The sequence below is a fragment of the Rousettus aegyptiacus genome, unplaced genomic scaffold, assembly GCF_014176215.1.
Source record: "Rousettus aegyptiacus isolate mRouAeg1 unplaced genomic scaffold, mRouAeg1.p scaffold_m13_p_4, whole genome shotgun sequence".
NCBI lineage: Eukaryota > Metazoa > Chordata > Mammalia > Chiroptera > Pteropodidae > Rousettus > Rousettus aegyptiacus.
This window is the reverse complement of record NW_023416307.1, coordinates 1,063,008-1,089,325: the sequence shown is the minus strand read 5'-3', so window position 1 is coordinate 1,089,325 and position 26,318 is coordinate 1,063,008. Positions and strand designations below refer to the sequence as shown.

Genomic DNA, 26,318 nt, shown 5'->3' with positions numbered 1-26,318 from the left:
GTAAATGAGAAAATATAGAAATTATTTCTATTTACATATAGAATAAACTATTGGGTAACCAAATGGTAGATGGAAGGAACTATCTCTTTATAAAAGTACCCCAGTTAGCAAATGAAAAAGAAATCACCAATTTACAAACCACTCCTACCACAAAACAAAATAAAACACATGTATTAACAGATTGAGACAAAGAACGTCAACACAAACATAAAAAGATAACCAGACGTCGCTTGCCTCCTGATAAAGAACACTCCACCACTTCCTCCCGTCTTGCTGAAGAGACCAAATCCGAAAATCCGAATCTGATCAAACCTCAAGATCCAGCTCCCATGTGCAGGGATTATAAAGGAAGAACAGCAGGCCGGACTGTGCTGTGAGTGTGCATCTAGCAACTTCCGGACTGGAGAACTTGGCAGTTCACATAGCTCAGGTGCCTCAACAGGTCAATTGCAAGGACAAGAAAGGGGATGAAAGGGATGGAGGAGAAACCTGTACATTCAGACAGACTTAAGAAACTGTCAGTCCACAGCCATGCCACCCAGAACAAGCCCAATGTAGCTAAGCAGGGTCAGGCCTGGTTAGTACTTGGAAGGGAGACCACCTACGAAGACCAGGTGCTGTAGGCATAAAAAATAAAAAATAAGAGATTTAAGCTGACAAAGGCCTTGTGGGTTGCCTCACATAAAACAAATAATAAATGAATGAGTGAATGAACGAATGAATGAATGAATAAATAAATAAAACAAAAATGAATGAAAGTAAGTTATATTGTCTAGTGATTCACACCTGGGGGTTCAACTATAACAAGAAAAGCAAGGAAGTTGTCGCCAGGACAGCAGTTACTTCGCAGATGTGGTATGATTGGCCCAGGCACATGGAGAGACTTCTGGGTAATGTCAAAGTGTCATTTTTGACCTGGATATTGGTTACAAGTGTGTTAACATAGTGACTAATTCGGCTATGCATGTGTTTTGTTTGGTTCTCTGAATCTCCTATGCTTTATGAGGTTCAAAAAAGAAAAAAAGAAAAAAAAAAAACGAAAACACAAAATCCCAGGAACCTGGGTAATCTTCAGTAATCCTCCCTCTCAAAAAGTAACTGTTTTCATGTACAAGGTTAAGTCATTAGGGGAAAAAAGGATAAAAGGTCAGGATACATCTTGGTCAGGGAGAGAACGAAAAGCAAAAATAATTAGTACTATTCAATCAAGGCTGCGTCAAGAGAACTTACAGAATCAGTTGCTTGCTGTGTGTGTGTGGCGGGGGGGGGGGGGGGCGGGGTGCAGTTAAGACACATGCATGGTCAGTGAGAAGTGCGAGCAGCCAAAGTCCTTCAATTCAGCAGGAAGAATGTCAGTGGGAAGACAGTTTTCTAACCATGTAGAGTTCGTGTATTATCAAATACCAGATCAGAGCTTATTTTAAAAGACTAAGCGGTCCAAAAATTGTATCTTTCTACTAGAATGGCTGATAGACTTGCAGACCCTTGACTGGAGACTTGCAAATTGGGCTTCACAGTGATTAGTCCAGCTGGATGATTGAATTAGGCTCGTCTGTTAGGCCTGGCAGAGACTCATTTGATTTTCAGGACTATCAGTCTTAACAATCGATATTTTCATCCCATACGTTTCATTGCAAATATTTATGTGAAAAGTAATCTACAGTGCTGTTTATTCTGAAGGCTCGTACCTGCCGTGAGATGTATTTCTGTCAGCTGAGCAGGTGGTCTATTTATGGCTGAAGCCGAAGGGTTTGCATCGTCTGTTGTCCTCTGAGAAAAGCGGACCAGCAGGACAGGAAGTGTGCTTTCGCTGCGAGCAATCCAATTTACTCCATTGTCTCCTTGGATGAAGCTCAGCCCGGCTAGCCCAGGCACATAGCTGAATTGAATTAACAAGGTTATTCAAAGCCTGAAATCGCTATGATAAAGGAATGTTATTCATGGTAATCTTATTCCTTATTTTCAATTAGTTTTTTTGTTGTTGTCCTCTCCAAAATACATTAAAATGCTTTATTAAAATAAAACTTTTTTTTTTTTTAGGAACTTCTCAGTTTACAAACAGCACATCTACAGCGGCCCTGTATTTCCGGGCTGGCTGTCCCAGGCCCCAGTGGAGACATAGGGCTGTGGATTTCTAGGGCCTTCCTTAGCTACTGAGAATAGTGCCTCTGAGAGTCCTGATCAACTCAAAAATCTAAGAAGAAAAATGTGGAAACAGCCAGATGAAATTAGATCATGCAGTGCAGAAGACCATATTGGACAGACTTTAAATAAAACCTTCATAAATTTTAGCAAAAAAAAAAAAAAATATATATATATATATATATATATATATATATATATATATATATATATATATATGTAGGAAGGTGTAATTGCAGGAATTAGCTTTTAGACCTTTTAGGTCTAGCTGTAAATAAGGCTTCTGAAGAGAAGTGGGGAGGGGGGGAAAATTGACTTGAAGTTTCTCAGATGTCAGAAGCAGCTTAGAGGTCACCCAGCCCTGCCGAGCCCCCCCCCCCACCCCTCATACACAATACATGAGTTCTTCGCACAGCATTCTGCCAAGCTGTCATCCAGCTGCTGAGTAAGGATACAGAAGGCGGGACCTAGGAGACTTGAAGATAAACAACCCTCGAGCTGGCACTGGGAAAGTGATAAGTGAAATCCGTCTTAATGGCTCTCTGGTTCCCTAACGTCTGCTCTTTCTCTGCAGAAAATCTCTCTATGCTTTCACCTGCCTTGCACCCACTTATATGCTGGCTGGTGAACTTCGCAGTTAATTAGAGTTCTGAAATGGGATGCACTGCCTTGTGTGATGATAAGCCTCCCGTCGTGGGAAGCAACCAACAGTGCACAGCCATGAAAGAGGAACACCGTGGAAGTGCACTAGGTGGGGAACCAGCACAGAGCCCCCCCGCCCTCACGTAAGCTGAGGCTTCAGGACATTGACTGTATGCACCGATATCAATTCAGCAAGTCGGTATCTACCTTTTACGATAGGCTACGCTCTGCTGGGCGTTACCAGGAAATTGCAAGCAAAATAAGTATGAAGACTACACACGCTTGTGCGCCAATCCGGGTTCGGCCTGTCGCATGGAACAAAGTGCTCAGTATTTGTTGAACGAATGGATGAATCATTGCTACGGAGCTAAATAGTCGTTAGCTAAGCGATATAATCGATTTGCTGAACTCTCAGTGCCTAAGTTTTTCTAAATAGGATTAATAGTAACATTAACCTGTTAAGGTTATAAGAATTAAATTTAAAAATACAAACTCCTGCTTTTACCCATGATAGAGTATTTTCATTCTTGCCATTAAAACAAACTAGAAAAAAATGGACAAAACATGAAATAAATATTTTCAGACATCGGACAATACACAGTACAGAACTATGATTCCTGATTAAAGGGAAACGAATGTGATGAGCTCTCCGCCCGGGGGCAATTTCCAGACCACAGGACGGAGAAGGGAAACCCAGACAACCCGCAGAGCTGAGGGAAGAGACCGTTTCGGGGACCATGTGGCAGCTGGAACTCGTGAAGCAGGCCACCAGAGAGGAGGAGGCTACGCAGAGGAAGCGCTCCAAAAATCTGCTTCGGGACCCCTTGGATGTGAATCTGCACAAGTTCAGGTTGAAAATCCATAAGACTAGGCAAGGAATAATCAAGGGGCCAGGTCCCTTCTCCCAAGGGACCCTCTCTCAGGAACTCAAGTTCTCACTGCAGGGCCACCCAAGAGCCTGGTGAGGACCATGCTGAGGGCTCAGACTGGACGCTCAGGTTCCCGGGTGAGCCCTGATTCTGTACCTGACGCCCTGCTGCCAAGGCCCCAACCCTCCCTCACTGTTCCGGTGGCGGAGGCTCAGCTCTGGGAAAGCAGCAGCAGGTGCGAGCGCAAAAGCCACAGGTGTGCCCTCCGCTGTGACGAGGCCACCAAACTTCCAGATGAGTCCTCTCAGTGCCAGAGGAGTTTTGGAAAAAAAGAACACACACACACAAGTGTCACGGGACTCCCTTAGAAGCAAGAGACCCAGCAGCGCCTGCAGCTGTCGCCCTGGACTCCTGAACTGTAATTTGGGGACGCTCGCCCGCCTGAAGAGGCTGTCGTGAGATTGCGGATTCTATTTCTAAAGATCCAGTTGCCTTAACTCATGGAGAGAGACAGCTCGTGCTGGGGATGGAGAGCTTTACTTTTTAATTTAATTGCAGATCGGCGTTCTTCTCTGTCTTTAAAACATCGAAGGTCCTTGCTGTCGTCGTCTTCTGGGCGGAAGCAGGTCGCAAGGGCAGAACTTCACCCAGGACCTGGCCACCAACAGCGCAGCTGGAAGCATCTCCTCCAGCGTGCCCGGCCCTGCTGCAGCAGGCCTCGGGACCATTCCTGACCCTTGGTGTGGTGGCAGAATAATGTCCCCTAAAGATGCTCATGTCCTCCCCCTGTCACCTGACAAGGCGAGAGGGAGATTGAGCTGGAAAACTTGCCTGGACTGTCTGAGCGGGCGCAGTCGAGTCGCGGTGATGGTCAGAGGGGGCAGCAGGAGAGGCGGGGCACAGAGATTCAGCCGTGACAATGGAAGCAGAGGCCGAGGCAGAGCGCGGAGAGGCTGCGAGACGCCGTGCCGCGGACGTCGAGGACGGAGGAAGAGACCACGAGCGAAAAAGTGCAGGCGACTTCTCGAAGCTGGACAAGGCAGGGAGACGGACTCCAGAGACCCCTGATTTCAGGGCTCCTGACCTCCCAAGCCGTGAGGTAGGAAAGGCACACGGCGCAAGGCCGCTGGTTGGTGGCCCTTTGCTACACGGCAGATGGAAGCCGAGACGCCGCAGGACCCGGGGAAGCTCGAAGGCCCGCGCCAGCTGCCTCCTTCGGGCGAGCTCACCGTCACTGCCACCTGCTGTCACCTGCGTAAGACTGTCCTTTCCCTGCTCACCATCACGGCGGCTCACGCCTCGCTGGCTGTCAGGTTGTCACCCAAGCGATGTATTTTTGAAACGTGCTCCATTTTTTATCAGGCCCGTGCTTCATTTTTGGCAGACATGTGACTAAATAGAAACTAAATTTAAAGATAGCTGTTGAGCTCCTAACAGAGGGTATTCTAGAAATCACATGTAGGTCTGATTAGGGGGGATATCTGGCCCTGTCTCCCGAACGTCTGTGCCAATGAGAAGCAGATTCGCGGGTTTATTACACGCCAGTCCCGCGAGGCCGCACGTTCCTCCAGCTGACGGCTGCTAACTCGAGACTTTTTTCCCCTCAAGGACCCAAGTTCTAGAAGGTACCTTCGTAAGTAAGACTTAAGGAAATAATCAAGATGACTGGAAACTAGAAAACTCTTTTCAGACCCAAGTTTCCATGTAGACACGAGTTGGGGAGACAAAGAGTTAGTTCTTTTTGTCCCCATCCACTGGTTTGTTGATTTTTCACCACTTTAATGACGCAAGAATGCGCAATGAGGGCAGGGCGTGAAATCGGTGTGCAAACAAGAAAGCTTACAAGCAAACGACCTCAGCGTCCCTGGCTGGTGAATTTTTCTCTTGTCTGCAGCCTTCCTGTGGTCTGATGCATCAGGCCTGGGTGGGAGAGAAAGCCAGGGAGCGCCTGGCTCAGCTGTGGAAATCTCCTCATGTGAAACATGGTCCAGGACCTTTGGCGAGTGAGTATTTGCTTTGCCTTTACCGCAGGAATCCTTCCAGGCCTGCACCCCCTGTCCCTAAAGGGGGCAGAGAAACAGCCTGCCACAGGTCAGGTAAGGAGGACGAACAGGCCTGGCCCGTGGGAGGCTTCCTCCTTCCGGAGCCCAGGGGAGACTCGGGAGAAGCCCCAGCAGGGCTGGGTGATAGAGAAGAGGGGCGAGGAAGCTGAGGGAGAAGGGGAGGGGAGGGGAGGAGGGGAGGGGAGGAGGGGAGGGGAGGAGGGGAGGGAAGGAGGGGAGGGGATAGGAGGAGGGGAGAGGCAGGAAGGCGCTGAAGACAAACTTCTCAGCCCAGAGGCCGAGCGCCAGCTCCCCCCGAAGCAGGAGCGGTGGGGTCTCCCGTCTCGGGACCACATCCTTCCTCAGCTCCGCTTCGCGGACCGCATGTGACACCTTGTTCTCAGGCCTTGCATAGCATTTCAGTTGCCATGGAAACCTCCGGCCTCCTCTAGCGACAGCATCAGGGTTTCAGGGAGCTAAGCCATGCAACGGCGCCCGTCAGTGTAAAGGGTAGCGCGTCCCGGTGCTCGCGGCCCCCACCGAGGTCGCTATTTTTCATGAAGGCGCGTTCGCTCCGTTCCTCGCGGGGGCCCTCGGACTCCAGCCCAAGGGGCTGGGAGTTGATTTAAAGCGACTCATGTGGAGGAAAACCTGACTGCAGGTCTCCAGGTCCCTCCGCCTCCCCGGCCGGGTCCTAGCGACAAAGACAGCGAGGTAACTCAGCTAGACCTGGGGGTATGTGGGGGTGGGGGCGTGCAGCCAGAGGACTGAGCTAGGAAGGCAGGCCGCGCCCCGCCGCGCGCCCGGATCCTGTTTCTCTTTCCTTCATTGTTTAGGGATTGTCATCAAAGCAGAGTGCGGGCTGCATCACTCATGAAACTGTGGTCATTCATTTCTCATGCTGAAAAACTAGATACAAACCAGGAAACCGATTAAATTATGAAACATCCCTAAGAGGGTCGCTAATGTCAACAATGTCGCAAAAGAACATTCCAGAACATCAGTGTTCCAACCTCAAGTGAGACAGTAGTTTACGAAAGCACACAGTATGATGCCACTTTGAGTGATGTGTTTGTGTGTGTTGAGAATTGTATAAACAAGAGTGCCTATTGATGGGGAGGTAATGAATGCCATTTTACTTGTCTTTATTTTATGAAAAAAAAGTGTCACTTTCATAAAAAAAATACTAAGTTCTTTAATGTTCGAAAAATTTAGTGACTCCAATACGCCTGTTTTACAATCACGAGCCTGCGTGATAGGCGGGAGAAAAGGGACTGAGCCTGACTCTCTGTCCCCATTGCTCACTGATGCTCTCGGAGAGAGACAAGAGACAAATGCGTTCCCGGGAGCTCGGAGAGGCAGCATGTCCTTAGCTCGGTCCTGCGGATTCCGGAGAGCTAGAAGCCATCGTCGCCATCACCACATGAGCGCAGGGGCACCACGGGCCATTCTCTTGGTCACGGCGCCCGCCAAGCGCCACCCCTCCGCGGGGCGCTCCTGCATCCGGCGTCGCCCCCTGCCGACCGCTTCAGGTATTAAAACCCAATCAGTCGGCGAGAACAGGCTTTTCCCAGAAACTGGCAGGGACCATGTTGTTTGGCCCAAACTTGCTCTACCCCCAGGGGGATGCGAAGCGGCCATGCTTTCTCCCGACTTCTCCCAGCACTTCTCGCCGGTACAGAGGAGGAGGCCACGTAAGAACGGCGGCTCCGCATAAGTCACCGTGCTCCGAAAGTGAGACGCAGACCGACGTCCTCAGTCTGCAGAGCAGGAGCGGAACTGGCCACTGCCCGGGACAGGGACAAAATGTGGGGGTTCTGGGGGGATCAGTGTATTTTGGAAATCAACTGAGCATTTGGCCTGAGCATAACGTATGGTATTTGTACCCCAAAAGCCTTGCCTGGGATCTCAGCACTTAGGGAACCGAGGCCTTTTCTTGGGAGCTTGTGGGATGCTCGTCTCTGTGTGTATGTGTCTGTGTGTCTGTGTTTCCCAACGCATCACACACACACACGCACACAGCCGCCTTTAAGAAATATGTTGCAGGAAGATCATTCAGTGTGGATCCTAAGCAGCAGGACAGTGAGCCGCCCACAGCGAGGTGGCCAGGTGTCCCCTTGGGGCACAGCCCCGCGCACCGCCGGGCTTGGCGAAGGGTCGGGATGCTGGCCAGAGCCCGGGAGCGGAGAGCCGGCCGGCTGCCGGCAAGGCGGCTCGCGGAGAGGACGTCTTACTCAGCACGTGTGACAGAGGACACTGGGGAGCAGCCACCTTCGGATTTAGACATGTTGTCGGCGGAGGAAAGGCTGCAGACAAAATGAAGGTTCAGAGCAAGAAGGGGAAAGCACGTGGGGACGGCCCCTGAACGAGTAAGGATGTTTGTCCTTTGTGCATGGCATTCGAACGCACTTCTGAAGTGTCTGGCTGTTTTGCTTTGTTTAACAATAACATGCACATTCCAAAACTTAATTAAAATATGTGTATTTAGATGCATGAGTAGGGGTTCAGGTCACACTCTGCACCCCCAGACGCCAGGAAGGGAAAGGGTGGGCTGGGCACTGCCCCAGGTTCCAAGCCCCTCCCCGCCCCACATCGCTTTCTCGCGCAGCGCTAGCCAGGTCCCCCACACCCCCATCCTGCCCTCAGTGTCAGAGGAAGGGACGCTCCTGCATCGGCGGGCAGGAGAGGTGTCAGTTCTCCGACCCCTCATCCTCCTCCATTGTCCGTCCTGCAGGGAGAGCCAACAGGCAGATCCAAGCTTCCACGACGGGGTCCTGACGGATGAACTGAGAGAGGCCCGCCTGTAGAAAACAGAAGTCACGGGCACGGTGCTTGATGCTGTAGGCGCACATAACCGCGTAGCCTCGCGAAAACCCGTCTTAAACACCGAGACCATTTGATCGTGCAGATGGCTAACACACAGAGGCAGTGAAACCCCGTGAGGCCCGCGCACCTCGTCACCTCACTGCCAGGATACAGCTGCATTCATCGGTCCACACGCCTGGATCATCGCCTCTTTTGGTTTCCATTTTGAATGTGACATTTCCCAAAGACAAAGCCTGGTCAACAAATGAATACGGCATCGCATCGGTGACGCCAAATGTAGGAGGTGGGCTCTCCCTCTGCGCGTGGGACTAGCTCTACACTGCGGGCTTGGGACTGTCCCCATATAGGTGTGCAGGGGATGCAGCTTTTACGGGAAGCAGAGCCACACGTGAGAAGGTTACATGCTTAGAAAACAGTTACAATTACAAGGAAGGGGACAGACAGAGCCGGATCGATACCTAACGAAGCAGTCACGTGGACACGATCCGATGATGATAGGGAGGGAAACAGGCCACACCGAAACCCTTTCCTTAATCCCCAGTCACAGCCTCAGCCATTAGGGAGAAACGGGGACATTTCCAGGGAGCTTCATAACCGCAGGTGCATATACTTCCCTTGAGTCACATTTGTTGATACTCAGTGGGAACGTCCAAGAAACCTCAGTGGTCAGAACACACTTATCTCCTTACTCTGAAATAGTGAGGAGAAAAGCAGAAAACAAGAGATTGATTTTAAATCCAGGTTTAAACCTTTTCCAGATTGTTAAACTTTTCGCTTTTTCAGCACCAAAGTTAACAGCATATAAATTTTGTTATATAACCATTATTGGAATTGGTCTTAAGGAGGATCTTGAAATATAAAACTCAATAACATCAAAAATAATGCTATAGTGAATTTTCTGTTGTGTATGGATTTTAATTTTCCTGGAGCGCTTAACTATCTATCATCTATCATCATCATCATCATCATCATCATCATCTATCTATCTATCTATCTTGTAGTGTCTGCTTTTATCAGATCCTTATCAAGGACATTTTCAAATATACGGAATCCTTCTCTTCTCTTTTGGAGCCCTTTTGCTCTAGACGAATCTCTCTCTACTTCTGTTGCAAAACTCTCAACCTGGGTACAATCTATACTTCCTGGAGCTTAAGTCTTCCTCTTTCGGTTCACTTCCTTGTTTTGCTGGGGCACATCCTTATATAGCTTTGTTGCAAAGGTTGCCTTGGAAATAAAACTTCTGAGTTTTTGCATAATCTGTCTTCATACTTAGTTGGTAATTTTGTTGAATTTAGAATCCTAAGCTGTAAATCACCTACCTCACAATCTAGAAGACATTCCTCCTTGTCTCGTAATACTAAGTGTAGCCTGTAAGAATTTCACAGGCAGTCTGACTCTGACCCATCTTAGGTGACCAGTTCTTGCCTCTGGAGACTTTTAGAATCTTCTGATTTGAGCCTTTACTATAAGGTGCTTCAACGTCATCTTTCTCATGCATTATCTAGGATTGAAGGATGTCAGCCCAAGGACATGCACCTTCTTCAGATCTAAAAAATAATCTTCAAAAACTGGTTCCCCTGTTTTTTCTTTGATCTTTCTCTGGAAATTCTCTTAATGGTCCATTGACTTTTTAAATTCATCTTTGCTGTCTCTTAAGTACTTGCACATATTTCTATTCTTTTCTGTTTGTTTTTGTTCTACTTTATAAGCGATTTCCTTGATTTCATTGTTAAACCTTGTGTTGAATTGCACAGTTTGAAAATATTTTTTTTCTCTCCAAGAGATCATCTTGTTCTGATGGTCTTTTTTTTTTTTTTAATCCTGTTTATGGATCTCAAATCTCTCAGAGGGCACCAATTAGGATTTTTAAAAATACACCTTTATTCCTTGAGTTATTTGTTTCCTCCAGGGTCATCTTCTGCTTGTTTATCTTTCCCTTTCTCCTTTACCTTGCAGGCTCTCCTCAAATGTCTGCAAGGCCCCCATTGTCCTTTCCTATTTTAAAATACTACAGTGGCAGAGCTGTGAGCTCTGTCTGTAAGCGAGGCGCCCTCGCCTGGAAGCTTTCTCTCCAGCAGGAGCCGGATAGAAAGAAGCCGAACCCAGGGGCGCCGGAATGCATTGCTTCGGGGCACCAGCTCTGCTGGCTGCCTGGCAGCTTCTCAGACCATTTGCTCCCTTTCTTTAGTGAAGTACCCTTTTCCTTTTTGCCTGAGGGGTAAACATCTGCCTATTGGCTGTTCCATGCTCAGTGGGTAGGAAGGAGTTTGTCAGGGTTCAGCTCTTGGCGAACTTCCTGCATTTCACTCCCACGGGAGTCTACCAGATGGGTGTGCAGTTTGGGAGTCACTCCAGTCATAGTCCACTCTGTACCATTCTCCCCCTGCTTTATCAGTCACTGTGACTTCACCTCCAGGAAACACGAAGGCTGTCCTTCATTGATGCCTCCCCTCCAGGTCTCTTCATGCTCATGAGCTAATTCATTTTTTATTCTTTTACTCTCTTTTAACAGGATTTTGGAAGGAAGAGAAAATAAACATACATGTTCAGCTTCTCATTCTGAACTTGAAGCCAAAAGAACAAGATTTAGTTAATTTTCAAAAAAAATCAATTAAGACAATTTGGTTCAATGACACTTTCTTAGGTACTCATTTTGTTCAAGGTATGATGCCGAACCAATAAGATTTCCAAACTAGTCAAATGTACATTTCATTTTATAACGATCACAATACAAAAACAAAAACAAAAAACAAAAAACAGTGTGTAGTATTACTGAGGGGAGTAGTGACTGGGACGGGACACAAATGAAGGTTTTTGAGAGCAGCAAACGTTTCATTTCTTGATCTGGGTGCTGTTTATAGGGGTTCACTTCAGGAAGGTACATCCAGCTGAGCTCTTGGGTTTCTAATCTAAATTTCAATATTACATCCATTTAAAAGAGAAGAAATGAAAAGAAAAGGAAGGATAAAATAGTTTAAATATTTTTCTCCTTAGAATGCATCACAAGGGGGAAATCTAGGGTATAGCCCATGAATTCTTTGACAACAAGGACATCAGCTAACTGCCTGCGCTTCGCATGCCTGTGGGTGACTTCCCCCAGAATTTTCTCCCGGTATTTGTCTCCATTTCTCTCCTTCCAACCACCCTTGTAGCAAATGCTACCTTGCAAAAATGCAGCCTCGGGTGGGGTCCATGAGCTGGGTAAGATTCCATCCGATCCCTGTGATGAGCTTTCTGTAATGCGTCACAAACACGAATTCCGCTCCCCCATGGGCCTGGCAACGCATAGCAACCTCTCCCCGCACCGCGCACTCTGCTCCGAGGGGCTGCAGAGCCGGGCTCACTTCCCGGGGTGTCCTTGGCGTTCACCGGGACGCGAGGAGGTTACCCAGAGAAGGAACAGCTGCGACGGCTCCCCTGAGGAGGTCGAATCCTTGGGCCTGCGGAGAATTTTGCAGCTTTTCTTTATGCATTTTTAATCAATTCTAAGCTACTTACAAATATGTGCAATTACTTTCTGCACTTCGCTTTGTAATAAGATTTAATGACTCTGCTGCAATCCTCTGGGTGAACATTGATAACCTGACTCTATGATTTAAGGTTGAGCTCTGGCAAAGGAGGGGGTATAAACCGACGGTTTTCTTTGGGGGGGGGGGGATGGGGTGGGGTTAAGGAAATCGGGAGTTGGAATTATTTTACTCTTCCAAATATCCTCTAGATGAGGGAACAGAACATCTTTTATTTGTCGCATATATCTGATTAAAATACAGAAGGAAAAAAAAAAAAGAGCCCTGGCAATATAAAATCTCTTTCTTTAAAACATCTTATATATTATCTAAAAACAAGAGGCCCAGAGGCCTCCAGAGAGACCGTCTGACCCATTCGCAAGCGTGTAGATATGGGATGTCCTCCAAGTGTCCTTGACGAAGAGAACGTCTCCCGACTCCCCAGTCATTCAGAAAATCCCCGTGTCCCCCGTTCTGGAGTTTGCAGACCGAGTTCTTCTGTAACGAACAATAAACACAGCTAATATCCGCCAAGTTTGTGCCCTGCGCCGGCCACTGGTGACGGCGCCACAAAACCCTGGCGAGCGCGGTATTGCTCACGCTCATGGCGCGTGAAGACGCGGAGGCGCAGGCGGGGTCGAGGGCCGCCTCCTCTGGGGCATCTGGGAGCCGCGCCCCGGGTTTACTGAGATGAGACCCCCAGACACCCGCAATCCTTGAACGTCGCCACAAACGCTTCGGCTTGGCTTCCCGCAGCAACCGAGTCGCCGCGCTCGGCCGGAGGCAGCGCAGCCTCTCCCGCTTTTCCGTGCAGCGCCGGGCGCGCAGGACATTCAGCTCCTCCTGAGCCTCCCTGTCCGGTGACTGCCCTCTGCCCAGAGCCCAGAGAGGCCGTGTGACCTACCTCGGAAGGGACGTGCACGGGCAGAAGGCTTAAGGCCTGGTTGTCATCATCGAGTTGCTAGGCAACCAGGTAGCCAATCCAGGGCATCTGTTCTTTATCTCAAAACTGAGGGAGGGGGCGAGCCGGGTAGCCTCAAAGATCCTTCCAGCCGCACCGTGTGTGAAACCGTAACAATCATCGCTGAGAGTCAGCTACGGGTTGGGAATTAAAGATAATTAAAGATGACAGAAAAGTCTGTCTCTCCGTGTGCAGCGGTGTCTCTGCGACAAGAGGTTCGGGCTCAGAGCTCCCCCTCAGGGGTGCCCTGAAACGGCCAGGTTCCCTGCTCTCCTCCTGCTGCACCGTGGAATGTTCTGCTGCCGGAGGCGCCTTCTTCCTCCGCCCCAAGCGTTTCGGCCCCGGGGGGAACCTGGAGCTGCTCCTGGACGGAGAAGGCGCGGCTTAGCCGCGGGTCGGAAACGCTGAGACAGGTGCATTCCGCACGCGCCGCTCCCTGCCCCGGCTCCGAGTTCCGCCCATTCCTGAGTCCTTGGGAGTGACCCGCAGCCTGTCCGCAGCCAGTGCCATTACCCCGGGAATGGCTGGTGAACGTGTGAGACCTGCCTGTAGCTTCCTGAGTGGAAATGGGGTCCCCACGCCCGGGCAGCCCCCCGCATCCGGTGTGCAGAGCAGCCCTGCCTAGCAGGGAACACAAGGTTTTATAAATAACGAGGCGCATTTTCTAAACGTGTCTTTCTGGAAGAGAAGCACAGCCTAACGTAACTGACGACCGTATTCCCAGTTGTTGAACCTAAAGTTTGAGTTATTTCCTTTCCCTCTGTTTAGACACGGGACGCTGGTATTTAGACCCAGGATGGTTTTTATAAAATGGCGCACGCGTAAGGTCGGATGAAATGGGTGGGCGCGGGAGACCCCGGTTCTTCACCAAGCAGCTGGAGAGGCCGTGAGCGTCGTTGAGAGACAGGACCGCGGTTGTGAGGGCGGAATGGGAGGTGAGGCCCAAGGCCACCCCGAGCCGCCTTCTGAGGCGAGGGACGTGGGGACAGGTCCGAGTGTGGCCAGGGAGGCAGGTGTTACTACGTCATCCCCACAGTGCACTGAGCGCCCCAAATGGTGCACCCCAATGGACATGGCGGAGAAGGCAGAGGGAGAAGCAAGGGCCTTATCAGACCTGGACGAAAATAGAAGTGGCGGAACCCAAGCGCACCGCCGAGCTAGTCACAGGAGGCCGATTTGCCATGATCCAGTCCACCGCAAAGCGCCACCCCTCGGACGAGTCCCCTGCTCCGTGAGCGCTTGTCCGCCAAACACAGAGTTTCCAGCAACCCCTTCGGGGGCGGAAGTTTCAATTACTATGATCAAAAGGAAACCGTCTACTTAGAGGAGGAACTCATGCAGAACGTTGGCCTGGTACATTTGGGCACTAAGTGGGTCCTAAACAGGGGTCACGAGGCAGAATGCTGCTTCTGCGAGAGGCAGCTCTTGGTGTGACTGCCACGCTAGGCACTGCGAACATGACAGCTCGGAAAAACCAGTCTCCCTTCCAAAAAGGTGAACACATAAAAAAAATAACAGACTCATTCATACATTATGTGCGGCCACTTTTAAGATCTGACCATTTGATTCTCGCAGAGAGAGAAACTCTCACTCTACAAGGAAATGTGCAGAAAGTGTCTAATGGTTGCATTTTCCTAGACCCCAGATCCCCAAAGGCCCACGACTTCTCAAAATACCTGCCGAGCAGAGCAGAGTCTGAGTTTTTTCTCAGTCTGGCACCACCATTTAGTCAATCCTCTCAAAATACAGCACGCCGGAACTGTTGTAACTTAATTTACAAGTGAGAAACTGAGGCAGGTAAAGTGCCCCAAGACACAAAGCTGGAAAATGGGTGAATCGAAACTCAAGCCCCGGTCTCTAAAGCAACATTGATTTTTAAATAAATTACAAAAAAAAAAAATACTATTTACACATTTGGTCAAGACTAGGTTTTTCTCAGATGGGGAGGCAGCCTTAGTCTTTAAAATAATTTTACGTATCTCTGCCCTGGTATTGTAGGATAATCCAGGGGCAGCCAAATTCCCTTTATCTCTGAGTTCCCCTGGGGTATGACGCCACTGCCCCTTTTCCCCCTGTGGAAATGACGTACCCGCCTCTTGGTAGTGTCTCTCTGGCCTCCACATTAACAAGATGGCAGTCACCAAGGTCTTTCCCCTGGGAGCCATGCTGACTCCAGGTCTCCAGCATCAGGGCTGGGCGGCATTGGGAGAGCCAATGACAGAGACCTTGAGAACAGCGTAACGTCGTAGGGTCAGTATTACCAGAGAAGAGAGATTTTGCTACCTACTCATCGGTCGTTTCAAGATAGCTAGTTCTTCACGAGATGAGTAAACCGAGGATCAGAGAGCGTAAGAGACTTGCCCAAGCCTCACTGCTGGGTAGCAGTGAAATTAGCTTTTAATTCTAGGTCTGTGGGCTTTAAGCCATTACACATCTTCATTGAAACCCATCAAAAGCTCGTATTTTTGACTTCCAGGTATAAGATAAATGAGTCCTGGGGACGTGATGTACAACACAACGATGAGAGTCAGCACTGCTGTTGTGCGTTTGAAAGTCACGACGAGAGGAAATCCTAAGCAATCTCATCACAAAGAACAAGGATGCGACTCTCCGAGGCGATGGACGTTCACTAAACGTACTGTGGTGAACCTTTTGCGACGTATGTACATCAGGTTATTGTGCCGTATGCCTTAAACTTACACAGTGTTTATGTCAATTATATCTTAAAACTGGAAGGAAAAAATAGTATTTACAGTGGCATCAAAAAATTAAATATCTAGGAATAAATCTAGCAAAATTTACGTAAGATTGCTATAGTGAAAGCTAAAGTACATTATTAAGAAATTAAAGAAGACCTAAATAGAGAAGTATACCATGATAGCAAATGAGAAAGCTCAAATTTTTAAGATGCCTATCCTTTTCAAACTAGTCTATAGATTTAATAGAATTCCAACCAAAATATCAGCAGTATGTGGAAATCGACAAGATGATTTTAAGAACAAAGGATCTAGGACAGTCAAGATAGAAGAAGAACAAAATTAGAAAATTTACAGATTTCAAGAAATACTACAAAAATTTATTAATTAAGACATTTTGGTATTGGCTCAAAGAGAGACAAATAGGCCACTGAAATAGGATAGAGAGTCCAGAAAATGATCCACACACATACACGGTCTCCTGGCGTACAACACATGCACCATGCGCCTTGGTGAAGAAATGGTGATCTTTTCAATAAATGCTAGTGGCTATCAACATGAGGGAAAAATTAACCTTGACCTCAGATCTCATGTTATACACGAACAGTAATTTGAGGTGGAGAAGTATGAAAGCCCAAACTCCGAGGCTTATAAAAGAAAGCACACGAAAAGATCTCTATGACCCAGTGAGCACTGACTACAAAATAAACACTAGCTATATGGGACTTCGATTACATTACCAATTCCTGTTCATCAAATAACTCCCTTTAAAGAGTGAAAAACAACAGAGTAGTCGGCAATATTCACGAGTCATGTATTTGACCAAGGACCCCTGCCGAGAATATTTAAGGAACATCTGTCTGTAAGTCAACTTTGAAAAAAGACGAAGTATCAGATTTTAAAGGTCTGAAAACACCTTTCACAGACTCCACCCCAAAGAGAATGTAAAGCTGGCCAACGAGCACGCGGAAATGGGCTGAATGTGATCACTTCTCAGCAAGACGAAACCCCAGCGAGACAGCGCCGCACATTCGCCAAGAAAGCGAAAAGGAAAAAGGATGCAACTGTCAGCAAATGCCGAGGAGGACGTGGCTCCCCTGGAGCTCTCTCTCTCACCTGGCCGATGACAGCGTTCGTGCACAACCGCCTCGGAGAATGGTGTGGCATCTTCTGCCACAGGGAGACAGACACCTGGACTTCGATAGCCCAGCCATTCCACGCCCGGGCTTCTACCACGAGACACGGGTACCCACGTCCACACAAAGACACAGGCACACAGCCGTGTTTAGAGTAGCCCAAAAATGGAGACGTTCCAAATGTCCCTGGATGGGGGAACGGTCCCTGCGTTCACGGAAATATCGCTCTGAAAGAAAGAACCAATTTACTGATCCACGGAACAGCTTGGATCAAGCTCACAGACATAACACTGAGTGGAAAAAGTCATAAAAAGTCACGATCTAAGAGTGGTCACTGCACGATCCCGTTTATTTTGAAGTTCATAAACAGGCAGAATTCAGAGTGGCAGTTTTCGTGGGAGAATGTCGGCCGGGAGGGATCATTCTGGAGCTTTCTGGGACGGTGAACGTATTCTACATCCCAGCCTAGAGAGTTTTACGTCGTTTACAGATGTGCAAAATTTATCCAGTTATTGACTTAACTTCTGTGCGTTTTACAAGCATTTCTATTCATATTTTTCTCTCAGTTATTTAAAACCTGTGGTTTTAGGGGTTGGGAAAGGAATTTCACAGGAGTTATTTAATAGGTGTAAAGTTTCGGTTTTGCAGGATGAGAAGAGTCCCGGAGATGGGTGGATGGTGACGGTCACACAACCGTGAATGTACTTAACGTGAATGTACTTAACACTCAATTTATAATAGCTAAAATGGTAAGTTTAATGCTGTGTATATTTTTCCAAGATTAAAAAATAATTATTATATGAAAACAATAGGGCTGTCAGACGAGTTGTTATGTGCGTGTGTGTGAGGAGCACGAGACTTCAGCTGGGGCTGAAGTGAGACCCCGCCATGCCAGGTGCCAGGCACGTGTGCCCCAGGAAATGTCGCCCCTCGCCTCCTGCAAGCCGCCAGCGCGGTCCCAGCCTCGCCCACCGTGTAGTCTGGGGCGTCCCTGCCGTGGGCTCTGACGCCATGGACCTAAGATGCCGGCCACAGGGGGACTCCTGCACCCCTGAGACGCACAGAGCTGTGCCGGCCACACACATGCAGACGCCTGGATATGGCACGAAGTGGAAATAGCGAGCGGTGCATCGTGGGGAGGGGGGGTGGGGGTGGGATTCCGGACGGAGCGACGTTGATCCTCGCAGGTGCGTTTTGCAGCATTAGTACGAGTCGCCGTCAGCGTGAGGAAATCCGGCACGGCCAGTGCGTGCCGCGCGGGCTCAGTCGCTTGGCGCCCACCCCTCGGCGGCACGTTTTTGTGACTGGTGTTGCTGTCACCTCCTTTTTCAGATGTGCCTGGCTCAAATTCGCGACTTTGCTCGACAAAACTCCCCTCTCCCCCAGCACGCCTAGCACAGCGCCCTGAACACAGCGGGCGCCTTAGAAATGCTTGCTCAGGTGCACTGCCCTGGCTCTCCGTGCTCCAGCAGCGAACCGTGCCCCGGGAGCGCTCTGCGCCATAGCTGAGCCCTGCGCTGCTAACCCCTCCCCGGCACCAAATCTTTTCATCGATCCATTTGTGAATCGCAGTCCTTTTTTAAGCGCTCACTGCCTACCAGGACCTTTGCCGGACGTGAGTGACTGAAGATGCCCTTGGGTTTATAGGCACTTTCAGATTCCTGGGGGTACCATCCTTGATTTGATCCTTGCGACGACCCGCTCTTTCTTTCGGTTTCCAAGGTCACCTTTTAAAATGCACGTACTGAGGAAAACTTGTCACCAGATACTTAAAACATCCTCATTCTGCTCCCAGAGAGAACAGCTAGCAGCTGACCCAAATCCGCCACGTAGGCGGAAATTCCATAAACTGTGCGGCAAAGGGCAGTTCTAAAGACCAGGTAACCACCTGTCTGCACGTTCCCGAGGATTTCACAATGAATGACAGACACAAGGAGCAGTATTGACAAGTTAAATAATGAACCCAAGCGCAGAATGAAAAATTTCCGTATCATGATATCATGGAAAGTCGTTCGATATACTGTAGCAATTTTCATGTTTTGGTAAGACAAAGGAAAAAGCAAGATCATAGTCATAGGAACTGCCCTTCATTCACGAAGACGCGACTTTGAAGGGTCGCCCTTCTCGTTATCCCTTAAGATGCGTCACAGATGAACCGCTTCCGGCTCGTCTGGGGCGGGGGGCGCCGAGGGGGACCAACCCCCCCCATTCATGTTTCATGCTCAGCCGTGCGGTGGCCACGGCAGAGGCCGCAGAGGCCACTGACGGAGCATGTAGAGTTTTCAAACCGAATTCCATCATCGGCCCGGATTTTTAATTATTGAAGACTTTTCAAGACATTTACCTTAAGGAAATAAATTTTTAAACTCTGGCACTTATCCTAACGGGGATGTTTCCAAAGGGAGTTCAGACAAAAAAAATAAAATAAAATAAAATAATAAATAAAGTAAAAGTAAAATAAAATAAAATAAAAATACTTGATGAAAGTGATGTCACCAAGTCTTATTCTTAACCTACTCACTCAAGATTCCATAGGCTTCTGAGTATATTTATACCAAAGAGGCGAATTTTGTATTCACGGCTCACAGCGTTTCATTATTTTCCCACCATTCATTAGTTTACTACAGCAATTAAGGCCTGCTAAATGCCTTCGGCGCAGTGAGCGGGGCCTACGAGATGGCCCACCTTGTGGAGATGGGTTGGCACAGAAGGATGGAGCTCACGCTAAGCAGATCTGATCAGTCACGAACCGGACACAAGCTTCATCCTTAGTTCTCAGGCCATTAGGAAAATCACTACTTGCTCACTTTGTACATCGCCTAGTACATCACGCGTAGGATGCTATGGAAGCTAGAGTTCCAGTGCCAGAGAAACGAAGTTTAAAGCAAGCTCTGCTGACGTGTAACCTTGAGCACGTTGCTGAACGTCATTGCGCCTCCATCTCCCAACCAAAAACGGCAAGACCATGCCGCGGGGTTGTGTGTATATTGAGTAAGAAAGTTAAGTTCCTGGCACTATTATTATTATTGTCGATACGATCTAGAACCGTTAGGAAAAGAGCATTTGGAACCTGCATGGGGATCCTGAAGAAGGATAAGATCTACATAGCGGGCGGAGTCTGGTGAGTGGAGAGTTCCTAGCTAGAGAGTGGCCTGGGCCAGGACATGGAGGTAGGACAAAGCAGGGCCAGTCCGTGTGGGGGGTGCGAGCAGTCTGGGTGAAGGAGAGAGTCCTAGGTAGGAAGTCTGTGAAGCTGGGTGAGGAGACTGGATGAGTGAGGGCCGAAGCCTAAAGAAGAGGGATTTAGAGTTGTGACAGATGGCAAGAAGCTACTGTGTGAGAGAGAGAGAGAGAGAGTTATGCATTGATCATTATCGCATCACTATTATCATCACCGCCATCACTATCATCACCACCATTATCACCATCATCACCACCATCACTATAATCATCACCATCACCATCACCATCATCACCACCACCATCATCACCACCACCATCACCACCATCACCACCATTATCACCATCATCATCATCACCATTATCATCACCATCACCACCATCACCACCATCACCATCACCACCATCACCATCATCACCACCATCACTATAATCATCACCATCACCATCATCACCATCACCACAATCACCATCATCATCACCACCATCACCATCACCACCATCACCATCATCACCACCATCACCATCATCATCACCATCACCATCATCACCACCATCACCATCATCGCCACCATCATCACCATCACCATCATCACCATCACCACAATCACCATCATCATCACCACCATCACCATCACCATCACCATCACCATCATCACCACCATCACCATCATCATCACCATCACCATCATCACCACCATCACCATCATCATCACCATCACCATCATCACCACCATCACCATCATCGCCACCATCATCATCATCATCACCACCATCACCATCATCACCACCATCACCATCATCGCCACCATCATCATCATCACCACCATCATCATCATCACCACCATCACCATCATCACCACCATCACCATCATCACCATCACCATCATCACCATAATCACCACCATCACTATAATCATCACCATCACCATCATCACCATCACCACAATCACCATCATCATCACCACCATCACCATCACCATCACCATCACCATCACCATCACCACCACCATCATCACCACCATCACCATCACCATCATCACCACCATCACCATCATCACCATCACAATCACCATCATCATCACCACCATCGCCATCATCACCACCATCACCATCATCACCACCATCACTATAATCACCATCACCATCATCACCATTACCACAATCACCATCATCATCACCACCATCACCATCATCACCACCATCACCATCACCATCATCACCATCACCATCACCATCATCACCACCATAATCGCCATCATCATCACTATCATCAGTTTCTTCTTCTCATCCTCCCTCTTCTTCTCTCCTCATCCTCCTTGTTCATTTTCATCTTCATCTGTGTCTTATTCTTAGTCTTCTTCGCCATCACCATAGCTACCATCAGCATAGCTAACATGTAATAAGCCTTTGCTATGTGCCAGGCACTGAACTTAAAGCTTTCTCCCTGTTAAAGAGGAGATGGGACCTCAAGTCACCATTTCCAAGGCACTTTGGTGCTACGTGGACCTAGGTCCTTATTAATTACCTTTGTCTCTTTACTTCAGGGCCACTCTCTACTCTCTCAAGTAGCTGTGGACATTTCTTTTTACTTCCTTTTCCTTTTTAAATGTTTTAAACAAAATCGGTCGGCCTCTGCTCCACGGCTCTTCCGTGAGGCGAATGGCTCACTGACCCACGGGATCACACGTTCTCGGAGAGGAAAGCACACACAGTTGCAACAACAGGTCAAAGCCCAGGCAGAGCTGGCCATTGGTTCTGCCCTGTGGGTCGGAGGAAGCTTCACAGAGCCAGTCACCGTTCCTGTGAACCCTAAAGCAGGAGTTTATCAGACGGAGAAAATGAAGGAGAGATGGAAGGAGCTAGGGAAAATGGCGGGAGAGTGGGGAAATGTATGGGCAGTAAAGCAAAAATCAGAAAACAATGCACAGAGAGAGGACTGTGTGTGCATGATCAAATGCAGGGTCTGGAATTCCAAAGTCAAATAAAGAAGGTGCAAGATGAGCCCCAGCCAAATCCGATTCCAACCAGCTCCGCCCTCACATGAGAGGCAGTGGAGGAGAACAGGGAGGATGATCTTCCAGCTGCGTTTCTCCAGAACTTAAATGTGTGGAGAGGTGGAAGCAATCGTAGCCTTAAAATATTTGGCCTCATCACAGATTGAAAAGTTTTCCTCCTCTCTTTACTGGTCCTTTATTTAAGAGAGTCTAAAATGCTTTAAATCCCTAACATAAGACCTCTGCATAAAGGACTCTGGTAATGAAGCTGAACTTCACACAGAATTTCTTTTTAAAAAAGCAATTTCTGCCCATATACTCGGGAAATTGCACAGTCTTAATTGTGCAGAGTCTAGCTCAGGGTTTGTTTTCAAGATTCCGGGCGGGGGCGCACCTGGAGGGGGCAGGGATGGGGGGCGGGGACAGCCGGAGGGGGCAGGGAGGGGGCAGGGCTGCGGGAGGAGGAAGAAGTCTCCTGAGCCTGAGGAGTGTGCCGCATCTCTGGCATCTCTCAGCAGTGGCGTCTGAAATATCTCATGCCCCTATGAAAGAACGAATGGCTAATTTTAACCACCTGCCTCTAAAAAGACAAACATCAGCATTTGCAAAATTAAAGAAACTCCCAGGAAGCAAAACCGTAGCCAATTATGCCGCTGCCCAGAGTGACAATGACCAGCTGACAGTATCAGCCTCTTGAAAGGAGCCGTTATAATTGAGCCACAGACAGACCCTGAACTGGGGCAGCGCCGCTGGGGGCCTCTAGGACGTGGCGCGTTTTAATTGCTCGTGCTGGCATTTATCCGATGTGGCCGGTCTGGCTTGGCGTCCTTTTATAACCATCCTGTTTGACCACAAATCAGGTACACATAAAAAATCAGCCATGACATCCTCCTTCCTAGAGGCAGTTGTGTTGTTTCGTAGACATTCGCGATTTAAATGTTCACGAAGACAGAGCTGGGATGGAACGCGGCCGGCAGACGTGCAGAAAGAGAAGCCGTCCCAGGACAGACAGGTGGACAGGACGGGGGCGGCTCAGGGGGGCCGTGGGACGCCGGGGCATGGAGCTGCAGGTGGGGGGATGGACCGGGCCTGTTTCGCCCTTGGCCAGAGTGACGAGATGGCTTCATGAACAGGGCAGGCTGGGTGCGAGCCTGCAGCAGGAGAGCCTCGCGCGGAATCTGAGGCTTGGGGCTGCAGCTCCGTGCGGCGACGTCACCGCGGCCTGGAGCAGCCGCTCGCCTGCCTGGCGGCGCCTCTCCTGCCCCACCTGCTGGCCATTGCCTGACATGCAGGATTCACCTGGCCACACGCGGGGCGTCCGGATGCCCGCGCTCCGCGCTGCTTCCAAACGTGGCCAGAAGCCACGCCCGCCAAACGCAGGCTGGACGCTTCGTCCCGCCGGAAGTGTCGCTGCGTCGCCACAGCTGGTGCGGGGTGCTCTGCAAGGACAGAAAGCTCTGACACGGATCAACGCTGCGGCAATTTGGAAGGAGAGCTCCCTCCAAAGTCCAGAAATGACTTCCCTTTCTCATTAGAAACAGCAGGAAACATCCTGCCGCTGTCTGGGGGCGGAGGTGTTTGATGTCTGCAGACGCTGAGAGGGTGTGACAGCTTGTCACTGGAGGGGCTGTGGCCAATGACTAGCTCTCGGGTCTCAACACTGACCCTTCCCGCGAGCACCTGCACCTTCTAGAGACAGGAGGCAGGACCCGGAGACGTGAAGGGGCCAGAAGGCCTGTGCCTACCCCAGACCTGACGTTAGGCTTCAAGTCTTACTGGGTCAGATAATAACTTGACCCATCTTGTGTCCTGAGCTTTGACCCAAAGTCGATGGAGTTAGCTCTCTGGAGAGGGTGGGGAGCTCCCAATTGGGGGGCCGGGACGGGAGGGATGAATTGGTTTGAACCCATCATTCAATGCCTTGAATGGGGTGTATTTAAAGAAGCAAATAAAATTTGGCAAAATGGGAAATCAGAAGACGAAACGCCCTTCACTGTTATATTCTACTGTAAGAGGAAAATAAAATCATCTACACTGACCCAGGAAAGGGATATTTGGGTAAGAAAGACATCACCAAGAAAGAGCGGGGTGGACTCTGTAAATCAGTAACCTCAGCCCTCGCGAAGCAGGCGGTGACCTCGGGGTCGGCAGGGAAGTGGTGGCCTCAGAGCGGCAGGCTGTGGACTGGCCCTGGGTCCCCAGATGCCCGTGGAGGGTGTCCCGGGAGGTCCTCAAAGCGTGGTCCCTGGGGTTCGTCAGAAAGAAGATTCTCAGGCCGCACCGCAGAGCCCAGAACAGAAGCCCCGGGTGCGGCCCGGCCGTCTGCGTGTTAACGAGCCCCCCGGACGACTAGAGGGTGCCGAGAACCCACCTTTGGGCCAAAAACATCACAAGGATTTTGCTCCTTCCTCTTACGCGACATCCCACTTCCTGTGTTTTTTACCCCAGCTGAGCTCCCGTGAGAAAATTTTAATTTGATTCACCTAAGAACCACCGCCTTGACTGGCCAGAGCAGAATCTGAACTTAAGTTGTACTGGAAACATTTGAGACCATCTCCCATGTTAAAAATTACCCGACTTTACTCGAGTTGTTCTTGGACCTAATGAATTAGCAAGAATGGAAGCTCGTCCAAGCCACACAGAAACACCAGGTGGAAGCAGCAATGCAATTTGCTTCCTGCGTCACCAGCAATAAGCAATCTTTTATATCATAATGTAAGATCTAAAAATAGTCCACTGTACATTTCGAGCCCTGGTACATAATGAAAGGAGCCTGTGCATAAAAGCCGGTTATTCGTTTATTCCCTACACTGAAGGCTTCAACAGTATGAGCCCAATTAACAAAAGAGACCAGTGGGAAATTAGACACAATACTTTTTGTTGATTGCAGAGAGAATTTTGTTCATATCTCATTAAAAGGAAATTTCGTACTGACTCACATAACTCACCAATGGCATTTTCCCTCTGAATTCAGGGCTTTCACAAATGACCGTGCAGAAAGAAATGAAATGGGAAAGCAATGATTTTTAGAAAGATAGTGCAACTGTGTCGTTCAGAGCTGTGACCAGCATTTCCCACAGCCACAGGTCAAGCCCGTAGCCTTGGCCAGATGGGCAATGCCGTTGGTGTGGCTTTGAAGAGGCACCTGGCTCATGACTCAGGAATTCCAGATTCTGCTCCTGGCTTAGGAGGGATGTTACTCTACAGGTTGTCCTGTTAATTCTGGGCGTGTCATGCAAATTACCTCTCATCTTGTTCCCGCCCCTGACCTCATGCAGTTGGGGAGACCGGATTAGTGAACCGCAGGGCTGGGGTTCTCCCACCGACTCCCTGTGACCATCTCCAGCCTCAAATTCCTCTTCTGCCAAATGAGATGATATAATAAGATTATTTTTAAGATGCCTTGAGCCTCTGGTGTTATATGACCTTGGGGACTTTCCCAGGAGGCCACAGAACTAAGGAGACATAACAGGAATGACATTCGCATTCGAGAATGCCGTTTTCTGTTCTTCCTGATCCCCAGTGTCCATGACACGTAACAATTTGTGACCTTGCCGAGGCCTATAGCTGGTTTCTGGCCAGGAAGCTGGTGTGTTGGGGCAAATTGTTTGGCTAGGGAAGACATAGCTTCCGAATATCAATTCCTCATCCTCACCATGCCCCAACATGGCCAGACTTGAAAATGTGGTTTTTTGAAATATGTGTCTTGGTCCCGTGGCTGTACGATGATTGGCATGCTCACACAAATCAGCTAACTGGGACCGCTCTGGTCCTTACGTGTCTCCGGTTGGTCTTGCTGGTCTCAGGAGAGGCTCAGCTGGCCTCCGTGTTCTGGGCACGCTCGGGGACAATATACATGTCACATCGTACACATGCAGGATGGTCACAGAGGAGGGAAAAAGCCAAAAGGGATGAGTCTGCCACATGCCTTGGCATCAGAACACAGGGACGTTTGATCACAATGGGGTCTCCAGTCTCTGGCGGTTGCTAAGGAGATCCGGTCCCCCAGCTGTCCCCCGCCCCCACCCAGCAGCTCAGCTCCCAGGCCTCTCACCACCCCCCACTGCGATCGCCAGTTACAGTGATGGATGCTGAGCTGCTCAGAGGCAAGCGCGGTTTAGATCAATGATTCCCAACACAAACACTGCAGGTGACCAGTCAGAACGTGGGAAATAAATATGGCAACTTTTATTTATTAAAATGTCTACCCGTCATATATATTGATACGTGTGTATTGATTACATACATGTAACTATAGAGTTTATGTATAAAATAGTATATATGGCATTATATATAAAATATGTCACAACCTATCTTATTT

General features: G+C 49.0%; 1 protein-coding gene across 1 annotated transcript; it reads left to right on the top strand.

Annotated features, from left to right (window-relative positions):
* Nucleotides 1–20,457: 20,457 nt before the first annotated feature.
* On the top strand, nt 20,458–21,204 carry LOC118601599 (chitin-binding lectin 1-like; the record flags this gene model as incomplete). Its single annotated transcript, XM_036218848.1, has 2 exons — nt 20,458–20,535; nt 21,166–21,204. Coding segments are annotated over 2 exons (117 nt in total), but the record flags the coding sequence as incomplete, so codon positions are not given.
* Between the last annotated feature and the right edge of the window lie 5,114 nt (nt 21,205–26,318).